This window comes from Rhinichthys klamathensis, unplaced genomic scaffold, assembly GCF_029890125.1.
Source record: "Rhinichthys klamathensis goyatoka isolate OS25496 unplaced genomic scaffold, OSU_Roscu_1.1 h1tg000281l_1, whole genome shotgun sequence".
Taxonomy (NCBI): domain Eukaryota; kingdom Metazoa; phylum Chordata; class Actinopteri; order Cypriniformes; family Leuciscidae; genus Rhinichthys; species Rhinichthys klamathensis.
In genome coordinates, this window is record NW_026606800.1 from 7,572,667 (window position 1) to 7,594,192 (window position 21,526).

General features: G+C 37.0%; 1 protein-coding gene across 1 annotated transcript in view; it reads left to right on the plus strand.

The window, feature by feature from the left end:
- sccpdhb (saccharopine dehydrogenase b) overlaps nt 1–21,526 on the plus strand; it is a 29,937-nt gene that overhangs the window by 7,553 nt on the left and 858 nt on the right. The window contains exons 8-11 of the mRNA XM_056269375.1: nt 17,905–18,024; nt 18,171–18,227; nt 18,332–18,443; nt 18,528–18,609. Coding sequence (XP_056125350.1) covers nt 17,905–18,024; nt 18,171–18,227; nt 18,332–18,443; nt 18,528–18,609 — 371 coding nt within the window. The remainder of the gene's footprint in view (nt 1–17,904; nt 18,025–18,170; nt 18,228–18,331; nt 18,444–18,527; nt 18,610–21,526) is intronic.

The following is a 21,526-nucleotide window of genomic DNA, read 5'->3' on the forward strand; positions in this document are numbered from 1 at the left end:
AAAAAAAATATGAAAAAAAATGTCACACTAATTCTGTGTTGTGTTTTTTCTGGTAATAAAATGAAGACATAAAACACAAATTTTATCATTTATCATCAATTTTAATCATATGAAATTAAATAAACTTTTTGTCAAATAACGTGCTGCACAATGAGCTTTACTGTTAAAATTAAAACATGGATTATTCCTTAAATTCAGTTTTGATGATAATTTATTTGGATTAGTGTTAGTATTATTACATTGGGACATATCTAAATTCTACTGTACAACGGTAATATGTTTCTGTCAAGTTAAACTGAACTTTTATTTTGACGGGTTGCCGTGAAGACCTTTTGAGTTTGTTTGTTTATGTCATAATGATAGTTTTTCTCAAATGAAGCGGTTAAATGATCACGAAGTGACTTTCGGAGTGGATCTAGAGCCTAAATACTAGTATCTATTAATAGGTACTAGTATCTAAAAGGTAATTTTCTCTCTCTCTCTCTCTCTCTCTCTCTCTCTCTCTGAGCCAATATGGCAAGCCGTTTTAACATTTAATCATTTTAACCTACTAGTCTCTATTTTCATGCTACTAGTACTTATTTTTTAGATACTAGTATCTATTCCATTAAAGGACAACTCCGGTGCAAAATGAACCTCGGGTGTAATAACACATTGGTACAGACTAAATCGTTCCCTGAGATTTGTTTTCATGATAATCGAATGTAAAGAGTTTTATCTCTAAAAACAGTTTAGCTTATAACGCTAGTATATTGGGCATCGAGTAAGCAAAAAGAGATCGCTAGTTAATACCATCAACAAGGCTCAAATTAGCCCCACACTAACACGGCAGCATAATGAGTGTCCTTACATTCAAATCGAAGCATTGAGAACTTTGTAAGTGTATAGACAGTTTAATAAGAAGATACTTTACACAGACAGTACAGCTAGCGCATACAGACAGGACCCATCTTGGAAAACAGCCTCGATCAGTCAAACCACGAACACGGTGATACGTGAGCTGAACTGTGACTTGGAATCTCATATGGTCCGTTGTTTCCGGAAGAAAGCACTGAGCGCATAAGAGAAGCACTGAACGCAACAGAGAAAATAAAAAAATAAATATAATTCATCTTATCTTCAATATCTACACGTACTGTTCGCTCACCTTCGTGGTTCGATTGATCGAGACTGTTTTCCAAGATGGCTGCTGTCTGTATGCGCTAACTGTACTGTCTGTGTAAAGTATCTTCTTATTAAACTGTCTATACACTTACAAAGTTCTCAATGCTTCGGTTTGCATGCAAGGACACTCATTATGCTGCCGTGTTAGTGTGGGGCTAATTTGAGCCTTGTTAATGGTATTAACTAGCGATCTCTTTTTGCTTACTCGATGCCCAATATACTAGCGTTATAAGCTAAATTGTTTTTAGAGATAAAACTCTTTATATTCGATTATCATGAAAACAAATCTCAGGGAACGATTTTCTGTACCAATGTGTTATTACACCCGAGGTTCATTTTGCGCCGGAGTTGTCCTTTAAGTACTAGTACTTATACATTAGCGACTAGTGCTCATTCTGTTTAGAATATTCAAAGTGCTTATTCAATTTTTAAGCTTATTTATATTTTCAGAGCAGAAAATCCGATTTTTCTGCTTATTCAATATTGCATCTAAAATGTAAGTGACTTGACGTGTGTGTGTGTGTGTGTGTGTGTGTGTGTGTGTGTGTGTGTGTGTGGGTGTGTGAGAGAGAGATTGTGTCTGTTACAGTGACAAGAGTTTAACCCTTTAAGACCTTGTCTTTTTGGATATATATCTTTTTTTTTTATAAAAAAAAAGTGCATACAAGCCATATATTTTTAATATATAGTTTGCTTTAAATTAAATTAAGATTGTATGTTTGGTAATTGAACCTAAATAAATTTAAAACTAATGTGCTATATTTCAGATAAATATATTTGTTTTCCTTCATTTTAATCAACACTAACTTTATTCTCATCTGAATTATAAATAACTTATTTCTGTATAAAATACAAAATCCCGAATAATCCAGACCAACCAGAGCGCACTATTTCTACAACATCATCAGTGCTGAAGCGGAACTACCAGAGCCGTTCGGCAGATAGCGAGCAGATATTTTGTGTCACGTCGTGCACAATAACCCTAAAGGCACCAGGGTGGCGGTGCCACCGGCTTTTTTATATATATATATATATATATATATATATATATATATAAATATAGCTGCGAGCAGCGATGAAGGGCCAAAGCCGGCGGCACCGCCACCCCGGTGCCTTTAGGTAACTAAAGGCACCAGGGTTGCGGTGCCACCGGCTTGGGCCCGTAATCGCTGCTCGCAGCTATATTTATTATTATTATTATTATTTTATCGACTATTCGGGCACTTTTGGGGCTCTTAACGTGCACGAAAACTCTTGAAACTTTGCACACTGGTCAGAACCCGCGGCCATCAGGGCCGGGCTGAAGCTGGTACCCGGGCGTGGCAGGGGGGCTCGACAGCGCCCCCTGGAACGGGGTCCGAAAACTTGGTCCATAAATCAAACACGCTTCCATGTAATAATATGAAACTCGGTACACATATAGATCTCATCGGTTCATATATCCTTTGTACTTTTACTTTTTACCCCAGCCCAACAGGAAGTCGGCTATTATGGTTTGTTTGGAAGCGTATGCCCCTGGAATTCGATATACTCCTCCTAGAGAATTCAACCAATCGCAAGGAAACTCGGTCAGCATGATGTCAAGACATTGAGGATGAAAAATTGCCAGGGGATTTTTCATATCTCGAACGGTTTGGCCGTGGCGAGGAAACGAATTTATGGCGAATAATGGAAACAGGAAGTGTGTTATAACTTCTGCATACATTAACTGATCTTGATGAAACTTCAACAGTATTTTCGCTGTAAGAGGCCGATCACATGGATGTGACTATTGTGAGTCAAAGTTATAGCGCCACCAACTGGCAGCAGGAAGTGTGTCACTTTCTAAATGCTTTTGACAAAAGTGGGGGGGTTAGTTTTATCTACAGTTACAAAACTCAGCGTGTATATTCTTCTCCTCAAGCCAAACAACTTTCTAATTTAAAGTAATTAGCTCCGACCCTCAGAAAGTCAGATATTGTGGTTTGAATAGGGTCATTTTCTCTCTCTCTCTCTCTGAGCCAATATGGCAAGCCGCTTTAACATTTAATCATTTTAACCTACTAGTCTCTATTTTCATGCTACTAGTACTTATTTTTAGATACTAGTATCTATTCCATTAAGTACTGGTACTTATTCATTAGCGACTAGTGCTTATTCTTTAGTACTAGTGCCTATTCTTTAGATACTAGTGCTTATTCTTTAGATATTCTTTTGAATACGTATTAGTAGCTAATGAATAAGTACTGGTATCTATTTAATAGGTACTAGTATCTAATGACTTAGTACTAGTATTTATTGAATAAATACTAGTATCTATTAATAGGTACTAGTATCTAAAAGGTCGTTAAATAAAAGAAAAGTAAAATAATCGTTAGTTGCAGCCCTACTAACTTTATTCTCATCTGAATTATAAAGAATTTATTTCTGTATAAAATAAAAAATCCCGAATAATCCAGACCAACCAGAGCGCACTATTTCTACAACATCATCAGTGCTGAAGCGAAACTACCAGAGCCGTTCGGCAGATAGCAAGCAGATATTTTGTGTCACGTCGTGCACAATAACCCTAAAGGCACCAGGGTGGCGGTGCCACCGGCTTTATATATATATATATATATATATATATATATATATATATATATATATAAATATAGCTGCGAGCAGCGATGAAGGGCCCAAGCCGGCGGCACCGCCACCCTGGTGCCTTTAGGTAACTAAAGGCACCGGGGTTGCGGTGCCACCGGCTTGGGCCCGTAATCGCTGCTCGCAGCTATATTTATTATTATTATTATTATTATTATTATTATTATTATTATTTTTCTGCTACCTTTTGGACACTTTTGGAGGCCTTAACATGCTCAAAAACTCCTGAAACTTTGCACACATGTCAGAACCCGCGGCCATCAGGGCCGGGCTGAAGATGGTACCCGGGCGTGGCAGGGGGGCTCGACAGCGCCCCCTGGAACGGGGTCCGAAAACATGGTCCATAAATCAAACACGCTTGCATGTAATAATATGAAACTCGGTACACATGTAGATCTCCTCGTTTCATATATACTTCACACTCTTACTTTTTACCCCAGCCCAACAGGAAGTCGGCTATTTAGGGTTGTTGGTAAAACACACGCAATGGAATGTGAAATACTCCTCCTAGAGAATTCAAACAAACGGCACGAAACTCGGTCAGCATGAAGTCAAGACATTGAGGATGAAAGTTTGCGAGGGGATTTTTGATATCTCGAACGGTTTGGCCGTGGCGAGGAAACGAATTTATGGCGAGAAACAACAAACAAGAAGTGCGTTATAACTTCTGCATACATTAACTGATCTTGATGAAACTTCAGCAGTGTGATCGCTGTAAGAGGCCGATCACATGGATGTGACTATTGTGAGTCAAAGTTATAGCGCCACCAACTGGCAGCAGGAAGTGTGTCACTTTCTAAATGCTTTTGACAAAAGTGGGGGGGTTAGTTTTATCTACAGTAACAAAACTCGATATGTATATTGAACTCTTCGAGCCGGACAACTTTCTAATTTACCGTAATTAGCTACGACCAACAGGAAGTCAGATATTTTGGTTTGAATGTGGATTTCAGATTCTGAGTTTTTAGCTACTCCTCCTAAGTAGTTTATTTTATTCATGCCAAACTTTTTCAACATGATGAAAATACATTGAAGATGCTAAATTGTGAACAGATATTGAATATCTCAAACGGTTTTGCTATGGTTGAGGGATTCAAGTAATGTCAAAAAAAGAATCAGGGCATGTCTCATATCTTTCTAAAATGTAATTATACACCATTTATTTTTATATAAAATTATACAAATATTAGAACTAAACCCATTTTATTCCTTTTTTTCAATTTAAGAATTATTTTTAAGTTTAAAAACAGCCAGAATGGTTGTTTAGTCAAAAATAATAATAATCCAAATCATATATAGTGCTATACTGCCCTCTTGTGTTCAAAATCAGGTAGGCCTATTGAATTTATAAATATTTATATATTAGGGATGTTACTATGGGAATATTTTCCCACCGGTTAATCAACGTGTGATTGTGTAAACCAATTGTGTAAACCTCCCGCTGGGGGGTTTAAAAACACTAACTTGAAAGCGAAAGTATAATATGGACGTCCGCACGGACATTGAAATGGTGGCGCTCAAATGAATTCCTATGGAAGTAGAAATTAACTAAACGTTCGCTCTGTTCTGCTCGCTCGTCGCCATGGACGCGCACCATTATGAATGCCAGTGCAGCCGCATACTTTTTAGTGTCACTAAAATTAGTGCAATTTCGGGGGCCGATTGCTTGAATTGTGAGTTCAATAGTCTATTATTTTTCACGGAAAACACAACAATAAAAGAGTACAATGACAGATTCGCTTAAATAGGCGTTTTTACATAAAATAGCCTATTCCGTCATCATCTTTTCAGTCAGCTCTTCACTCTCGTGATTAATGAAATTTGACTCCTGTTGCTGATATTTGCTGCAACTTTCGTTCAGCTCACAATTTAGTAAGCAAACACGTTTCAAATGTGTTTTTATTTTATTTTTGTGTATGTGTGTGTATATGTATGTATATATATATAAATATAGCTTATGTTTCAAATATGAGTTAATTAACAATCGTTGGAAAGAATGATACTTTTAAACATAACACTAAACCGTCATTAGGTGTCGCCAGGCGACCGTCTTAATGAGCGAGTCATTGATTCATTCGTTTGAACGACTGAGTCATTCATGAATGAGATAGATGTTTATGGATTGATTGGTCATTGAATCTTTGAGTCAACCGATTCGTTCAAAATGCTGAATCATTCAGTAATGAGAACGCGTTGCTGTGAGATGCGCGATGGTTCTGCTGTGATCTTTGTTTAACTATTTTCGCTGCTGAAACAGAAAAAAAGTCAATATTGCATGTAAAATGTAAGTGATTTGACTTGTGTGTGTGTGTGTGTGATTGTGTGTGTGATTGTGTCTGTTACAGTGATAAGAGTTTAACCCTTGTTAAACTTTAGGCCTTGTCTTTTTGGATATATATCTTTTTATATTAAAAAATAGTCATACAACCCATATATTTTAAATGTATTGTTTGCTTTAAATTACATTAAGATTGTATGTTTGGTAATTGAACCTGAATGAATTTTAAATGAATGTGCTATATTTCAGATCATATATTTGTTTTCCTTAAAATTTGAACTAACACTAACTTTATTCTCATCTGAATGATAGATTATTTATTTCTGTATAAAATAAAAACACATTTGATTTTTCTTTTTTAATCAATGTAGAATGTGTAACTGAAAAAATAAACAGATTAGGGCTCTGTTTGATGACAAGAAATGAAAACCAATGCGATATGATGAATGTCCAAAAGATGGCTCCCACAGACTGTTTTTAAATAGGATTGTTTGATATTTTTTGCTTTTAAACTGTGTGTGTGTGTGTGTGTGTGTAAGAGATTTTGGTTGGGTGACAGTTGTAGTTTACAGTTTGACAAGAGTTTATAGCTTGACAAAAGCACAATGTTGTGTTTTATTGCAAGTGTACACAAATATAAGTAAACACTTTGCAGTTTGAATAATGTCCTGTATGAACAAAAGGACGGAGTATGTTTTTATGTCTACATTGTTCAATTACGCCACACACACACACACACACACACACACAAACACACACACACACACACACACACACACACACACACACACACACACACACTATTTTTCTAATCAGATCAGGCAAGTAATATTCTGTCTTGTCTCTTAAAAAAACAATATATATATATTTATGTATATATATATATATATATATATATATATATATATATATATATATGTGTGTGTGTGTGTGTGTGTGTGTGTGTGTTTGTGTGTGTATATATATAAATATAGCTGCGAGCAGCGATGAAAGGGCCAAAGCCGGCGGCACCGCCACCCCGGTTATAGCGCCACCAACTGGCAGCAGGAAGTCTGTCACTTTCAAAAAGCTTTGAAATCACCTGATTGCTTCAAACTTCACTACTATGATGTAAACACACGGCAGATGTAGACCTGGATGTAGACCTGACCTTTCAGAAGGTTGCTCTCGCATACTTTGTGGTTGATATGTGCCCTCAATGCACACTTTTGCAGAGCCCACACTGATACAAGCTCTACAGCACACTTCTTTTCGACAGTCAAAGCAGGGTTACGTTTTTGCACGTCGTGCACAATAACCCTAAAGGCACCAGGGTGGCGGTGCCACCGGCTTTATATATATATATATATATATATATATATATATATATAAATATAGCTGCGAGCAGCGATGAAGGGCCAAAGCCGGTGGTACCGCCACCCCGGTGCCTTTAGGTAACTAAAGGCACCGGGGTTGCGGTGCCACCGGCTTGGGCCCGTAATCGCTGCTCGCAGCTATATTTTTTTTTTTTTTCCTCTTTTATTTTTCTTACGACTATTCGGGCACTTTTGGGGCTCTTAACGTGCACGAAAACTCTTGAAACTTTGCACGCGGGTCAGAACCCGCGGCCATCAGGGTCGGGGTGAAGATGGTACCCGGGCGTGGCAGGGGGGCTCGACAGCGCCCCCTGGAACGGGGTCCGAAAACTTGGTCCATAAATCAAACACGCTTGTATGTAAGAATATGAAACTCGGTACACATATAGATCTCATCGGTTCATATATACTTCATGCTCTTACTTTTTACCCCAGCCCAACAGGAAGTCGGCTATTTAGGGTTGTTTGTAAAACGCATGCAATGGAATTTAAAGTACTTCTCCTAGAGAATTCAAAGAAATGCCTCGAAACTCGGTCAGCATGAAGTCAAGACATTGAGGATGAAAAATTGCGAGGGGATTTTTGATATCTCGAACGGTTTGGCCGTGGCGGGGAAACGAAATTATGGCGAGAAACGTGAAACAGGAAGTGTGTTATAACTTCTGCATACATTAACTGATCTTGATGAAACTTCACCAGTGTGTTCGCTGTAAGAGGCCGATCACATGGATGTGACTATTGTGAGTCAAAGTTATAGCGCCACCAACTGGCAGCAGGAAGTGTGTCACTTTCAAAATGCTTCGAAATCACCCTCTTATTTTAACCCAATTTGCTTCAAACTTCATCTGTATAATGTAAACATACGCCAGATGTAGACCTGTGAATGGATTCTTGATATCTTTGATACTGTTGCCGTGGCAACACATCAAACTTTAAAATTATTTTTTGATGCTTTTGAGACTCTTAGCATGCTTGAAATTGCATGAAACTCGACAGACATGTCACATATATTAGCCAGTAGACATGTGCAAAGTTTCAGGAACGGGCGTGGTGCAGGGACTCAGTAGCGCCACCTTTTGACAAAAGTGAGAGGGTTAGTTTCATAGTTTTACCTGCAATCTTAAAACTCGGTAGGCATATTGTTCAGATCAAGCCGGACAACTTTCTAATTTACAGTTTTTGGTTCCGAACAACAGGAAGTCAGATATTTTGGTTTGAATGGGATGTTTTGGAGTAATCTCTGTCCCTCTCTCCCTCTCTCTGCATACCTCTGTGTCTGTGGGGGGAGGGGGATGTGTCTGTTTGAGTGACAAAGCTTTTAATTATTGTTGATCAAGGTTTCGGGGGCTTTTGGGGCTCTTAACATCCTCTAAAACTCTTGAAACTTTGCACACGGGTCAGAACCCGTGGCCATCAGGGCCGGACTGAAGCTGGTACCCGGGCGTGGCAGGGCGGACCGACAGCGCCCCCTGGACTGGGATTCGAACACTTGTCCATAAATCAAAGACACTTGCATGTAATAATATGAAACTGTGTACACTTATAGATCTCATTGGGTTAAACAACTTTCGTGCTCTAAGTTTTACGACATCCCAACAGGAAGCCGGCTATCATGGTTTGTTTGGAAACGCATACCCCTGAAATTCTATTTAATTCTCCTTGGGAATTGATCGGATTTCAAGCAAACTCGGTCAGCATGACGTCAAGACATTGATGATGCTAAATTCCGGAGGGATTTTTGATATCTCGAACGGTTTGGCCGTGGCGAGGAAATTAATTTTATGACTAAAAAAGGACACATAAAGTGTGTTATAACTTTGCTCGTTTTACCTACAGTTACAAAACTTGCCACGCATATTGTTCTCATCAAGCCAATCGACTTTCTAATTTAAAGTCATTAGCTCAGAGCAACAGAAAGTCAGATATTGTAGTTTGAATGGATTTCTTGTCCCCCTGCCATTCTGTTTGTGTGTGTGTCTGTGTGGGGAGGGGAGCAGAGGGGAGGGGAGGGAGGGAGGGTTGGTGTCTGTGTTTATGTGTGTGTGTGTGTGTGTGTGGCTGGCTGTATGATTTTTCCTGCATTAAAGGATAAAGAAATCTCTAAGTCCTTGTCTTTTCGCATAACAATTTTTGTATTTTTTTTTAAATGACAAAATATGCATCACTCCTCTTAAGTGGTTTATTTTATTCCCACCAAACTTTTTCAACATGATGAAAATACATTAAAGAAGCATAATTGTGAATATCTATTGAATATCTCTAATTGTTTTGCTATGGCGAGGGATTAAAGTCATGTAAAAAAAAAAAAAAAAACACTAAAAGCTTCATATCTTCTAAAAATGTAATTATACACCATTTATTTCTAGATAAAATTATACAAATATCAGAACTAAAACCATTTTATTCTTGTTTTCAATTTAAGAATAATGTACAAGTTTAAAAACAGCCAGGATGCACTATTCAGTTAAAAAATAAATATATCAAATAATACATAGGGCTATACTGCCCTCTTGTGTTCAAAATCAGGTAGGCCTGTTGTATTTAAATATAGGTAGCTGCTATGTGACTCCGAGAATTTTTTCTCACCGGTTATTTGACGTGTAACACCGGGGGCTTTTATATCGCTAAGTTAAAAGTGAAAGTAAAGTAAGGACATTTATAGTGGTGGCGCTCGCAGTGCGCTCGAATGAATTTCTATGGAAGTAGAAATGAAAAAACGTTCGCTCTGTTTTGCTCGCTCGTCGCCATGGATGCGCACTGTAATGAATGCCACTGCAGCCGCATACTTTTTAGTGTCACTTTAAAATTAGTGCAATATCGGGGGCCGATTGCTTGAATTGTGAGTTCAATAGTCTATTATTTTTCACGGAAAACACAACAACAAAAGAGTACAATGACAGATTCGCTTAAATAGGCGCTTTTACATAAAATAGCCTATTCCGTCATCATCTTTTCAGTCAGCACTTCACTCTCGTGATTAATGAAATTTATTGCTGATATTTGCTGCAACTTTCGTTCCGCTCACAATTTAGTAAGCAAACACGCTTCAAATGTGTTTTTATTTTATTTTTGTGTATATATATGTGTGTGTATATATATATATATAGCTTATGTTTCAAATATGAGTTAATTAACAATCGTTTGAAAGAATGATACTTTTAAACATATCACTAAACCGTCATTAGGTGTCGCCAGGCGACCGTCTTAATGAGCGAGTCATTGATTCATTTGTTCGAACGATTCGTTCGAACGGCTGAGTCATTCATGAATGAGACAGATTATGGATTGGTCATTGAATCTTTCAGTCAACCGATTCGTTCAAAATGCTGAATCATTCAGTAATGAGAAAACACGTTGCTGTGAGATGCGCAATGGTTCTGCTGTGATCTTTGTTTAACTAGTTTCACTGCTGAAACAGAAAAAAGTCAATATTGCATATAAAATGTAAGTGATTTGACGTGTGTGTGAGAGAGATTGTGTCTGTTACAGTGACAAGAGTTTAACCCTTTAAGGCCTTGTCTTTTTGGATATATATCTCTTTTTTTATTACAAAATGTGCATACAACCCATATATTGTAAATGTATTGTTTGCTTTAAATTAAATTAAGATTGTATGTTTGGTAATTGAACCTAAATAAATTTAAAATTAGGAAGTCGGCTATATAGCAACAATAGTTACATCCATCTGATCGGCCTTCCTAAACCCATATATTATGGGTTTAGGAAGGCCGATCAGATGGATGTAACTATTGTGAGTCAAAGTTATAGCGCCACCAACTGGCAGCAAGAAGTGTGTCACTTTCTAAATGCTTTTGACAAAAGTGGGGGGGTTAGTTTTATCCACAGTAACAAAACTCGATATGTATATTGTACTCTTCGAGCCGGACAACTTTCTAATTTACCGTAATTAGCTCAGACCAAGAGGAAGTCAGATATTTTGGTTTGAATATGGTGAGCCTCTCTCTGTCTCTCTCTGAGCTAATATGGCAAGCCGTTTTAACATTTAATCATTTTAACCTACTAGTCTCTATTTTCATGCTACTAGTACTTATTTTTTAGATACTAGTATCTATTCCATTAAGTACTAGTACTTACTCATTAGTGACTAGTGCTTATTCTGTTTAGAATATTCAAAGTGCTTATTCAATTTTTATGCTTATTTATATTTTCAGAGCAGAAATTTTTTTTCAATTTAAGAATTATTTTTAAGTTTAAAAACAGCCAGAATGGTTGTTTAGTCAAAAATAATAATAATCCAAATCATATATAGTGCTATACTGCCCTCTTGTGTTCAAAATCAGGTAGGCCTATTGAATTTATATATATTTATATATTAGAGAGAGATTGTGTCTGTTACAGTGACAAGAGTTTAACCCTTTAAGGCCTTGTCTTTTTGGATATATATCTTATTTTTATAAAAAAAAGTGCATACAACCAATATATTTTAAATGTATTGTTTGCTTTAAATTAAATTAAGATTGTATGTTTGGTAATTGAACCTAAATAAATTTAAAATTAATGTTCTATATTTCAGATCAATATATTTGTTTTCCTTCATTTTAATCAACACTAACTTTATTCTCATCTGAATTATAAATAACTTATTTCTGTATAAAATAAAAAATCCCGAATAATCCAGACCAACCAGAGCGCACTATTTCTACAACATCATCAGTGCTGAAGCGGAACTACCAGAGTCGTTCGGCAGATAGTGAGCAGATATTTTGTGTCACGTCGTGCACAATAACCCTAAAGGCACCAGGGTGGCGGTGCCACCGGCTTTTTATATATATATATATACATATATATATATATATATATATATATATATATATACATATACATATACATATATATATATATATATATATATATATATATATATATATATATATATATACATATACATATATATATATATATATATATATATATATATAAATATAGCTGCGAGCAGCGATGAAGGGCCAAAGCCGGCGGCACCGCCACCCTGGTGCCTTTAGGTAACTAAAGGCACCGGGGTTGCGGTGCCACCGGCTTGGGCCCGTAATCGCTGCTCGCAGCTATATTTATTATTATTATTATTATTTTTCTGCTACCTTTTGGACACTTTTGGAGGCCTTAACATGCTCAAAAACTCCTGAAACTTTGCACACATGTCAGAACCCGCGGCCATCAGGGCCGGGCTGAAGATGGTACCCGGGCGTGGCAGGGGGGCTCGACAGCGCCCCCTGGAACGGGGTCCGAAAACATGGTCCATAAATCAAACACGCTTGCATGTAATAATATGAAACTCGGTACACATGTAGATCTCCTCGTTTCATATATACTTCACACTCTTACTTTTTACCCCAGCCCAACAGGAAGTCGGCTATTTAGGGTTGTTGGTAAAACACACGCAATGGAATGTGAAATACTCCTCCTAGAGAATTCAAACAAACGGCACGAAACTCGGTCAGCATGAAGTCAAGACATTGAGGATGAAAGTTTGCGAGGGGATTTTTGATATCTCGAACGGTTTGGCCGTGGCGAGGAAACAAAATTATGGCGAGAAACGTGAAACAGGAAGTGTGTCATAACTACTGCATACATTAACTGATCTTGATGAAACTTCAACAGTGTGTTCGTTGTAAGAGCCCGATCACATGGATGTGACTATTGTGAGTCAAAGTTATAGCGCCACCAACTGGCAGCAGGAAGTGTGTCACTTCCTAAATGCTTTTGACAAAAGGGGGGGGGTTAGTTTTATCTACAGTAATAAAACTCGATATGTATATTGTACTCTTCGAGCCGGACAACTTTCTAATTTACCGTAATTAGCTCGGATCAACAGAAAGTCAGATATTTTTGTCTGAATGTGGATTTTTGGCTAAAAAAGCCTCTGATTTTTTACCCACTCCTCTTAAGTGGTTTATTCAATTCCCACCAAACTTTTTCAACATGATGAAAATACATTAAAGAAGCTAAATTGTGAATGGCTATTGAATATCTCAAATTGTTTTGCTATGGCGAGGGATTAAAGTCATGTCAAAAAAGTAAACACTAAAAGCCTCATATCTTCTAAAAAATTAATTATACACCATTTATTTCTAGATAAAATTACACAAATATCAGAACTAACCCCATTTTATTCTTGTTTTCAATTTAAGAATAATGTACAAGTTTAAAAACAGCCAGAATGTGCTATTCAGTTAAAAAATAAATACATCAAGTAATACAAAGGGCTATACTGCCCTCTTGTGTCCAAAATGATATCAACTCAGTACATAAAACTTTTTTATCAGGTGTGGCTATTGTAATTAAATATAAATATATTAGGTATGTGGCTGTGAGGATCTTTTCCCACCGGTTAATCGACGTTAGACACCAGCGAGGCCTTTTAAATCGCTAATATAAAAGTGAAAGTAAAGTAAGGACGTCCGCACGGACATAGTGGTGGCGCTCGCAGTGCGCTCGAATGAATTTCTATGGAAGTGGAAATGAAAAAACGTTCGCTCTGTTCTGCTTGCTCGTCGCCATGGACGCGCACCGTTATGAATGCCAGTGCAGCCGCATACTTTTTAGTGTCACTTTAAAATTAGCACCATATCGGGGGCCGATTGTTTCCGGTTTTCAGGTAATACACAACAACAAATGAGTAAATGACAGATTCGCTTAAATAGGCGCTTTTACACAAAATATTCCATCATCATTTTTTTCAGTCAGCTCTTCACTCTCGTGATTAATGAATTTTGACTCCTGTTGCTGATCTTTGCTGCAACTTTCGTTCAGCTCACAATTTAGTGAGCAAACACGCTTCAAATGTGTTTTTATTTTATTTTTGTGTATACATATGTGTGTATATATATATATATATATATATATACATATATATATATATATATATATATATATATATAGCTTATGTTTCAAATATGAGTTAATTAACAATCGTTGGAAAGAATGATACTTTTAAACATATCACTAAACCGTCATTAGGTGTCGCCAGGCGACCGTCTTAATGAGCGAGTCATTGATTCATTCGTTCAAACGATTCGTTCGAACGGCTGAGTCATTCATGAATGAGACAGATTATGGATTGGTCGTTGAATCTTTGAGTCAACCGATTCGTTCAAAATGCTGAATCATTCAGTAATGAGAACGCGTTGCTGTGAGATGCTCGATGGTTCTGCTGTGATCTTTGTTTAACTATTTTCGCTGCTGAAACAGAAAAAAAAGTCAATATTGCATCTAAAATGTAAGTGATTTGACGTGTGTGTGTGTGTGTGTGTGTGTGTGTGTGTGTGATTGTGTCTGTTACAGTGATTGTTTAACCCTTGTTAAAGTTTAGGCCTTGTCTTTTTGGATATATATCTTTTTATATAAAAAAAAATAACATACAACCCATGTATTTTAAATGTATTGTTTGCTTTAAATTACATTGAGATTTGTATGTTTGGTAATTGAACCTGAATGAATTATAAATGAATGTGCTATATTTCAGATCATATATTTGTTTTCCTTAAAATTTGAACTAACACTAACTTTATTCTCATCTGAATGATAGATTATTTATTTCTGTATAAAATAAAAACACATTTGATTTTTCTTTTTTAATCAATGTAGAATGTGTAACTGAAAAAATAAACAGATTAGGGCTCTGATCGAGGACAATAATGTCAAAAAAAGAATCAGGGCATGTCTCATATCTTTCTAAAATGTAATTATACACCATTTATTTTTATATAAAATTATACAAATATTAGAACTAAACCCATTTTATTCCTTTTTTTCAATTTAAGAATTATTTTTAAGTTTAAAAACAGCCAGAATGGTTGTTTAGTCAAAAATAATAATAATCCAAATCATATATAGTGCTATACTGCCCTCTTGTGTTCAAAATCAGGTAGGCCTATTGAATTTATATATTTATATATTAGGGATGTTACTATGGGAATATTTTCCCACCCGTTAATCAACGTGTGATTGTGTAAACCAATTGTGTAAACCTCCCGCTGGGGGGTTTAAAAACACTAACTTGAAAGCGAAAGTATAATATGGACGTCCGCACGGACATTGAAATGGTGGCGCTCGAATGAATTCCTATGGAAGTAGAAATTAACTAAACGTTCGCTCTGTTCTGCTCGCTCGTCGCCATGGACGCGCACCGTTATGAATGCCAGTGCAGCCGCATACTTTTTAGTGTCACTAAAATTAGTGCAATTTCGGGGGCCGATTGCTTGAATTGTGAGTTCAATAGTCTATTATTTTTCACGGAAAACACAACAATAAAAGAGTACAATGACAGATTCGCTTAAATAGGCGTTTTTACATAAAATAGCCTATTCCGTCATCATCTTTTCAGTCAGCTCTTCACTCTCGTGATTAATGAAATTTGACTCCTGTTGCTGATATTTGCTGCAACTTTCGTTCAGCTCACAATTTAGTAAGCAAACACGTTTCAAATGTGTTTTTATTTTATTTTTGTGTATGTGTGTGTATATGTATGTATATATATAAATATAGCTTATGTTTCAAATATGAGTTAATTAACAATCGTTGGAAAGAATGATACTTTTAAACATAACACTAAACCGTCATTAGGTGTCGCCAGGCGACCGTCTTAATGAGCGAGTCATTGATTCATTCGTTTGAACGACTGAGTCATTCATGAATGAGATAGATGTTTATGGATTGATTGGTCATTGAATCTTTGAGTCAACCGATTCGTTCAAAATGCTGAATCATTCAGTAATGAGAACGCGTTGCTGTGAGATGCGCGATGGTTCTGCTGTGATCTTTGTTTAACTATTTTCGCTGCTGAAACAGAAAAAAAGTCAATATTGCATGTAAAATGTAAGTGATTTGACTTGTGTGTGTGTGTGTGTGTGATTGTGTGTGTGATTGTGTCTGTTACAGTGATAAGAGTTTAACCCTTGTTAAACTTTAGGCCTTGTCTTTTTGGATATATATCTTTTTATATTAAAAAATAGTCATACAACCCATATATTTTAAATGTATTGTTTGCTTTAAATTACATTAAGATTGTATGTTTGGTAATTGAACCTGAATGAATTTTAAATGAATGTGCTATATTTCAGATCATATATTTGTTTTCCTTAAAATTTGAACTAACACTAACTTTATTCTCATCTGAATGATAGATTATTTATTTCTGTATAAAATAAAAACACATTTGATTTTTCTTTTTTAATCAATGTAGAATGTGTAACTGAAAAAATAAACAGATTAGGGCTCTGTTTGATGACAAGAAATGAAAACCAATGCGATATGATGAATGTCCAAAAGATGGCTCCCACAGACTGTTTTTAAATAGGATTGTTTGATATTTTTTGCTTTTAAACTGTGTGTGTGTGTGTAAGAGATTTTGGTTGGGTGACAGTTGTAGTTTACAGTTTGACAAGAGTTTATAGCTTGACAAAAGCACAATGTTGTGTTTTATTGCAAGTGTACACAAATATAAGTAAACACTTTGCAGTTTGAATAATGTCCTGTATGAACAAAAGGACGGAGTATGTTTTTATGTCTACATTGTTCAATTACGCCACACACACACACACACACACAAACACACACACACACACACACACACACACACACACACACACACACACACACACACACACACACACACACACACACACAAACACTATTTTTCTAATCAGATCAGGCAAGTAATATTCTGTCTTGTCTCTTAAAAAAACAATATATATATATTTATGTATATATATATATATATATATATATATATATATATATATATATATATATATATATATATGTGTGTGTGTGTGTGTGTGTGTGTGTGTTTTTATGTGTGTATATATATAAATATAGCTGCGAGCAGCGATGAAAGGGCCAAAGCCGGCGGCACCGCCACCCCGGTTATAGTGCCACCAACTGGCAGCAGGAATTCTGTCACTTTCAAAAAGCTTTGAAATCACCTGATTGCTTCAAACTTCACTACTATGATGTAAACACACGGCAGATGTAGACCTGGATGTAGACCTGACCTTTCAGAAGGTTGCTCTCGCATACTTTGTGGTTGATATGTGCCCTCAATGCACACTTTTGCAGAGCCCACACTGATACAAGCTCTACAGCACACTTTTCGACAGTCAAAGCAGGGTTACGTTTTTGCACGTCGTGCACAATAACCCTAAAGGCACCAGGGTGGCGGTGCCACCGGCTTTATATATATATATATATATATATATATATATATATATATATATATATATATATATATATATATAAATATAGCTGCGAGCAGCGATGAAGGGCCAAAGCCGGTGGTACCGCCACCCCGGTGCCTTTAGGTAACTAAAGGCACCGGGGTTGCGGTGCCACCGGCTTGGGCCCGTAATCGCTGCTCGCAGCTATATTTGTTGTTGTTTTTGTTGTTGTATAGATGGCCTTCATTTGATTGAATCAATTGTCAACAGTTCACTGTTTTGGTTTCCTCTGTCCTCTTGTCCTCAGGTTCAGTACATGGCATATGTAGGTATTGGTGGTCCCTTCTCCGTGGTGAAGACCCTCTTTGCAGGCGTGCTCTTCTGGTTCATGGTCAAATTTAGTTTTGGCAGGGGATTGCTTACTCAGGTCCAGTACCATTTAAAAAAACATTGGATTATATTTGAACTATTAAAACAACTCGCATTCATACCATAGAACAGCATGAACTGCTTGTATGAACTCATGAATATCAACTCAAGTGTTTTTTTTTTGTTTTTTATTCTCTCTACTAGTTTCCCAAATTTTTCTCATTTGGTTTGTTCTCGAAGTCCGGACCGTCAAGAAAGCAGGTACAATAAAAATGCATTGAAATTCACAGAACAAATGACTAAGCCCTTATTTGTTTAGTTGAAGATGCATTTGGTGTCTCTCTGCCATTGTTGTCTTTTTTCAGATGGATGGAACCTCTTTCTGCCTGAGGTTTATGGGGGAGGGCTACACAACAGGTCAGGACCTCTCTCTAGGCAAGCCAAATGCCACTATCAACACTGAAATAACAGGACCAGGTATTGTCCTACTAATTTGATTTGACACAAAATATTCATCTTAAATACTTAGACTTAAATGGTCACTACTGTCGTATTTTGCAGAGCCAGGATACATTGCTACACCGATTACCATGGTGCAGGCAGCTATTACACTGCTCAACGAATCTCACTGTCTCCCTAATAAGTGAGTAATCCGACCTCAAAATAATATATGGATGATTCTTCAGCTATTGGCACTTCGGTGAACTTAAAAAAACCACATTTCATATTCTCAGTAGTTTATTTACTTTGTTCACTAACATTGTCGAATATTGGATAATCACTACTGTTCAAAAGTTTGGGGTCAGTAAGGTTTATTGTTTTATTTTTTGAGGGGGGAAGTAGTTAGTACTTCTATTGAGTAAGGATGCATTACATTTCTCAAAGTTTAAAGCTCCAGTCCGTAACTTTTTTAAGTTAAAAATAATCCAAAATAATTATATAAAAAAAAACGTATTCTGCCAGTGGTCAAAACTATCTACTTGCCATAGCTAGATTCAAAACGGTTAGCTTGTAATAATGATTTTAATTCCAGTGGTACTGGTGGGTTTCCGCGGGAAATTCGAGCATGTCTTTGCGTCATTACGTCACACCCGTACACATAAAGAAGGAGTTTCGGCTAGCCGGCTATACTGCGCGTGACGAGATGTTTAGATGTATAGGCTTTTCTCGCAGTACTTTACATAATTAAACTTATGGCATCCAGAAAGATCCAAACAACAATCATCAGTGTCAAATGGAGATTCAGCAGTTATAAAACCCAAAAGACTTCGTACTTCGGATTTAAGGTGGCTAGAGAAAGAGAAAGAAACCGTCTCAGCGAACACAAGGATTTAAACATCGGCGGGGCTTTTGAAAAGTGCGTGAACTCCGTGTTTTGAAGGGGTTCAAAACGGAAGAAGAGACGGCTTTTTTTCTGCTGAACAAGTAAGACATTTCAATAGTTCAATCGTGTAACAGTACGTTTTCTTAATTCACACAGTTATGGAGTTTCCTTTGTTGTGCCTTTCTCGTTTTGCTATTATGGAGAATATGAATTCTGAACTACGCTGCTAACCATAAAACACATTAAATTTAACATTAGTCACGCAATGCTGATGTTGTTAACATGAACAATTTGAGAACAAAGTAGGCTATAATTTGCACGGTTGCTGTAAATCGCGTTGATTAAATCTAACGAAGCTTATCATGTCGAATGCTTTTTCCCCCTTAGTTGGTCAGAACAAAAATGGATGTTACTTACTTGTTCAGAAGACATTTTCTTATGAAAATTCTTATGTTGGTCAAACTTTCAAAAAGTGAATCTGTGATTCTGTATGACAGTATCCACACAGCGCGGTGACTGACAGCAGCACTCGCCTCAAAGCACTGTTCATCCGCGCTGTTTCATGCCGATTTACAACCCACGTAAAGATGATAATTCCGCGAATCACTGCAGTTACAGATTTCGAACAGAGAGATGGCGACAAAGAGGAAAAGATACGGACTGCAGCTTTAAGTAAAGACATTTAACAGACCTGCAAACTTGTCGCTTTTCGGCGATAATCGCCGTTTTCTTGGTCATTTGGGTCATTCACGTGAATCGCGTAGAACCGGAGAGTTTTTTGGGGGGTGGGGTGGGGGGGTGTAGGCTGCCCTTAATCTGCACGCAGGCTAGAATTGCGAAACATTATTGGATAATTCTTATAATTGACATTTCTCTGGGCCAATCGGAATCTTAGTACTTTTTCTCTTGGCCAATCGGAATCTTAGCACTTGCGTCAGAATCGCCATTGGATGAGACACCTGGCTACCACGCGAGTCTGATGGAAACTCAGAACGTGAAGGAATCTTATGTGAAATTCGAGGTAAATCAAGCTTTTTTGGAGCAAAAACAACATCTAGTTGTTTGCTTGATTCAATTAAGGTTAGCTACCGCTTTGTTATGCTGCGCTCGTGACAGGGCGCTGAAAGAAGTCGAGCATATATATATATATATATATATATATATATATATATATATATAGAGAGAGAGAGAGAGAGAGAGAGAGAGAGAGAGAGAGAGAGAGAGAGAGAGAGAGAGAGAGAGAGAGAGAGAGAGCGAGCGAGAGAGCGAGCCGGTCGCGCGCGCGCGCACTCTCACTGTATTCAAACTGCCTTGCTCTCCCTCTATCGCGCATATTAATCAAAATCTATTGAGAAGTGACACGATAGTAAAAGATCAAAAGACCAAAGTTTCACGTGGAGATTTTTTTTCCTGAATTACCACTGGGTGTGAATTGCAGCCTACTAAAATTGCCCTATCCTCTCTGAAAAGCTTTCCGCACATTCAGCTGACATAAACCACATTTTCAATAAACAAAAAACCTATCCAGTGATTCAATGTTTTCTGTGTTGAGAGTTGAGACAAATCTTGTGCGATGTCCTTATCTGCTGGGATAATCACACAACGCGTGCCGTGTGTGTCAGCTAATGGCACGTCCGATTCGCGAACTAATGACTCATTTGAACCGATTTACTTTTATGGTTAAAATAACTGATCTGTCCAACATCTGTCTCTTCAAAAGAGATCTGAATCGGTGTATAACAAATCTATAACAACAAACTAGTTAATATTAACTATTCATAAACTGCACTTCTTAATTTTTATATATAAATAGCATTTATTAATCTTTGGTAATGTTAATTTCACTATTTACTAGTAGCCTTATTACAATTAAAAGTTATATTTGTTAACATTAGTTAGCCTAATGCACTGTGAAGTAATATGAACAAACAACGAACAGCTGTATTTTTATTAACAAAGAATAATAAATACAGTAACAAATGTGCTGCTCATCATGGTTCATTTATATTTAACTGCCTTTTTTCTCCTTTGCCAATCCTATGATAATTATATATACAGTATAGTGTTCATCCAGAACAACAAAACTGTAACCATGTAACTGTAACCACACCCTAGCACCCCCCCCCCCCCCCCCCCCCCCCCCCCCCCCCCCCCCCCCCCCGGCAACACTGTCACCTTTTTTACTCTGAGGAGTTTGCAGGTCTGCATTTATAAAGTTATAAAGGCATTATATTAA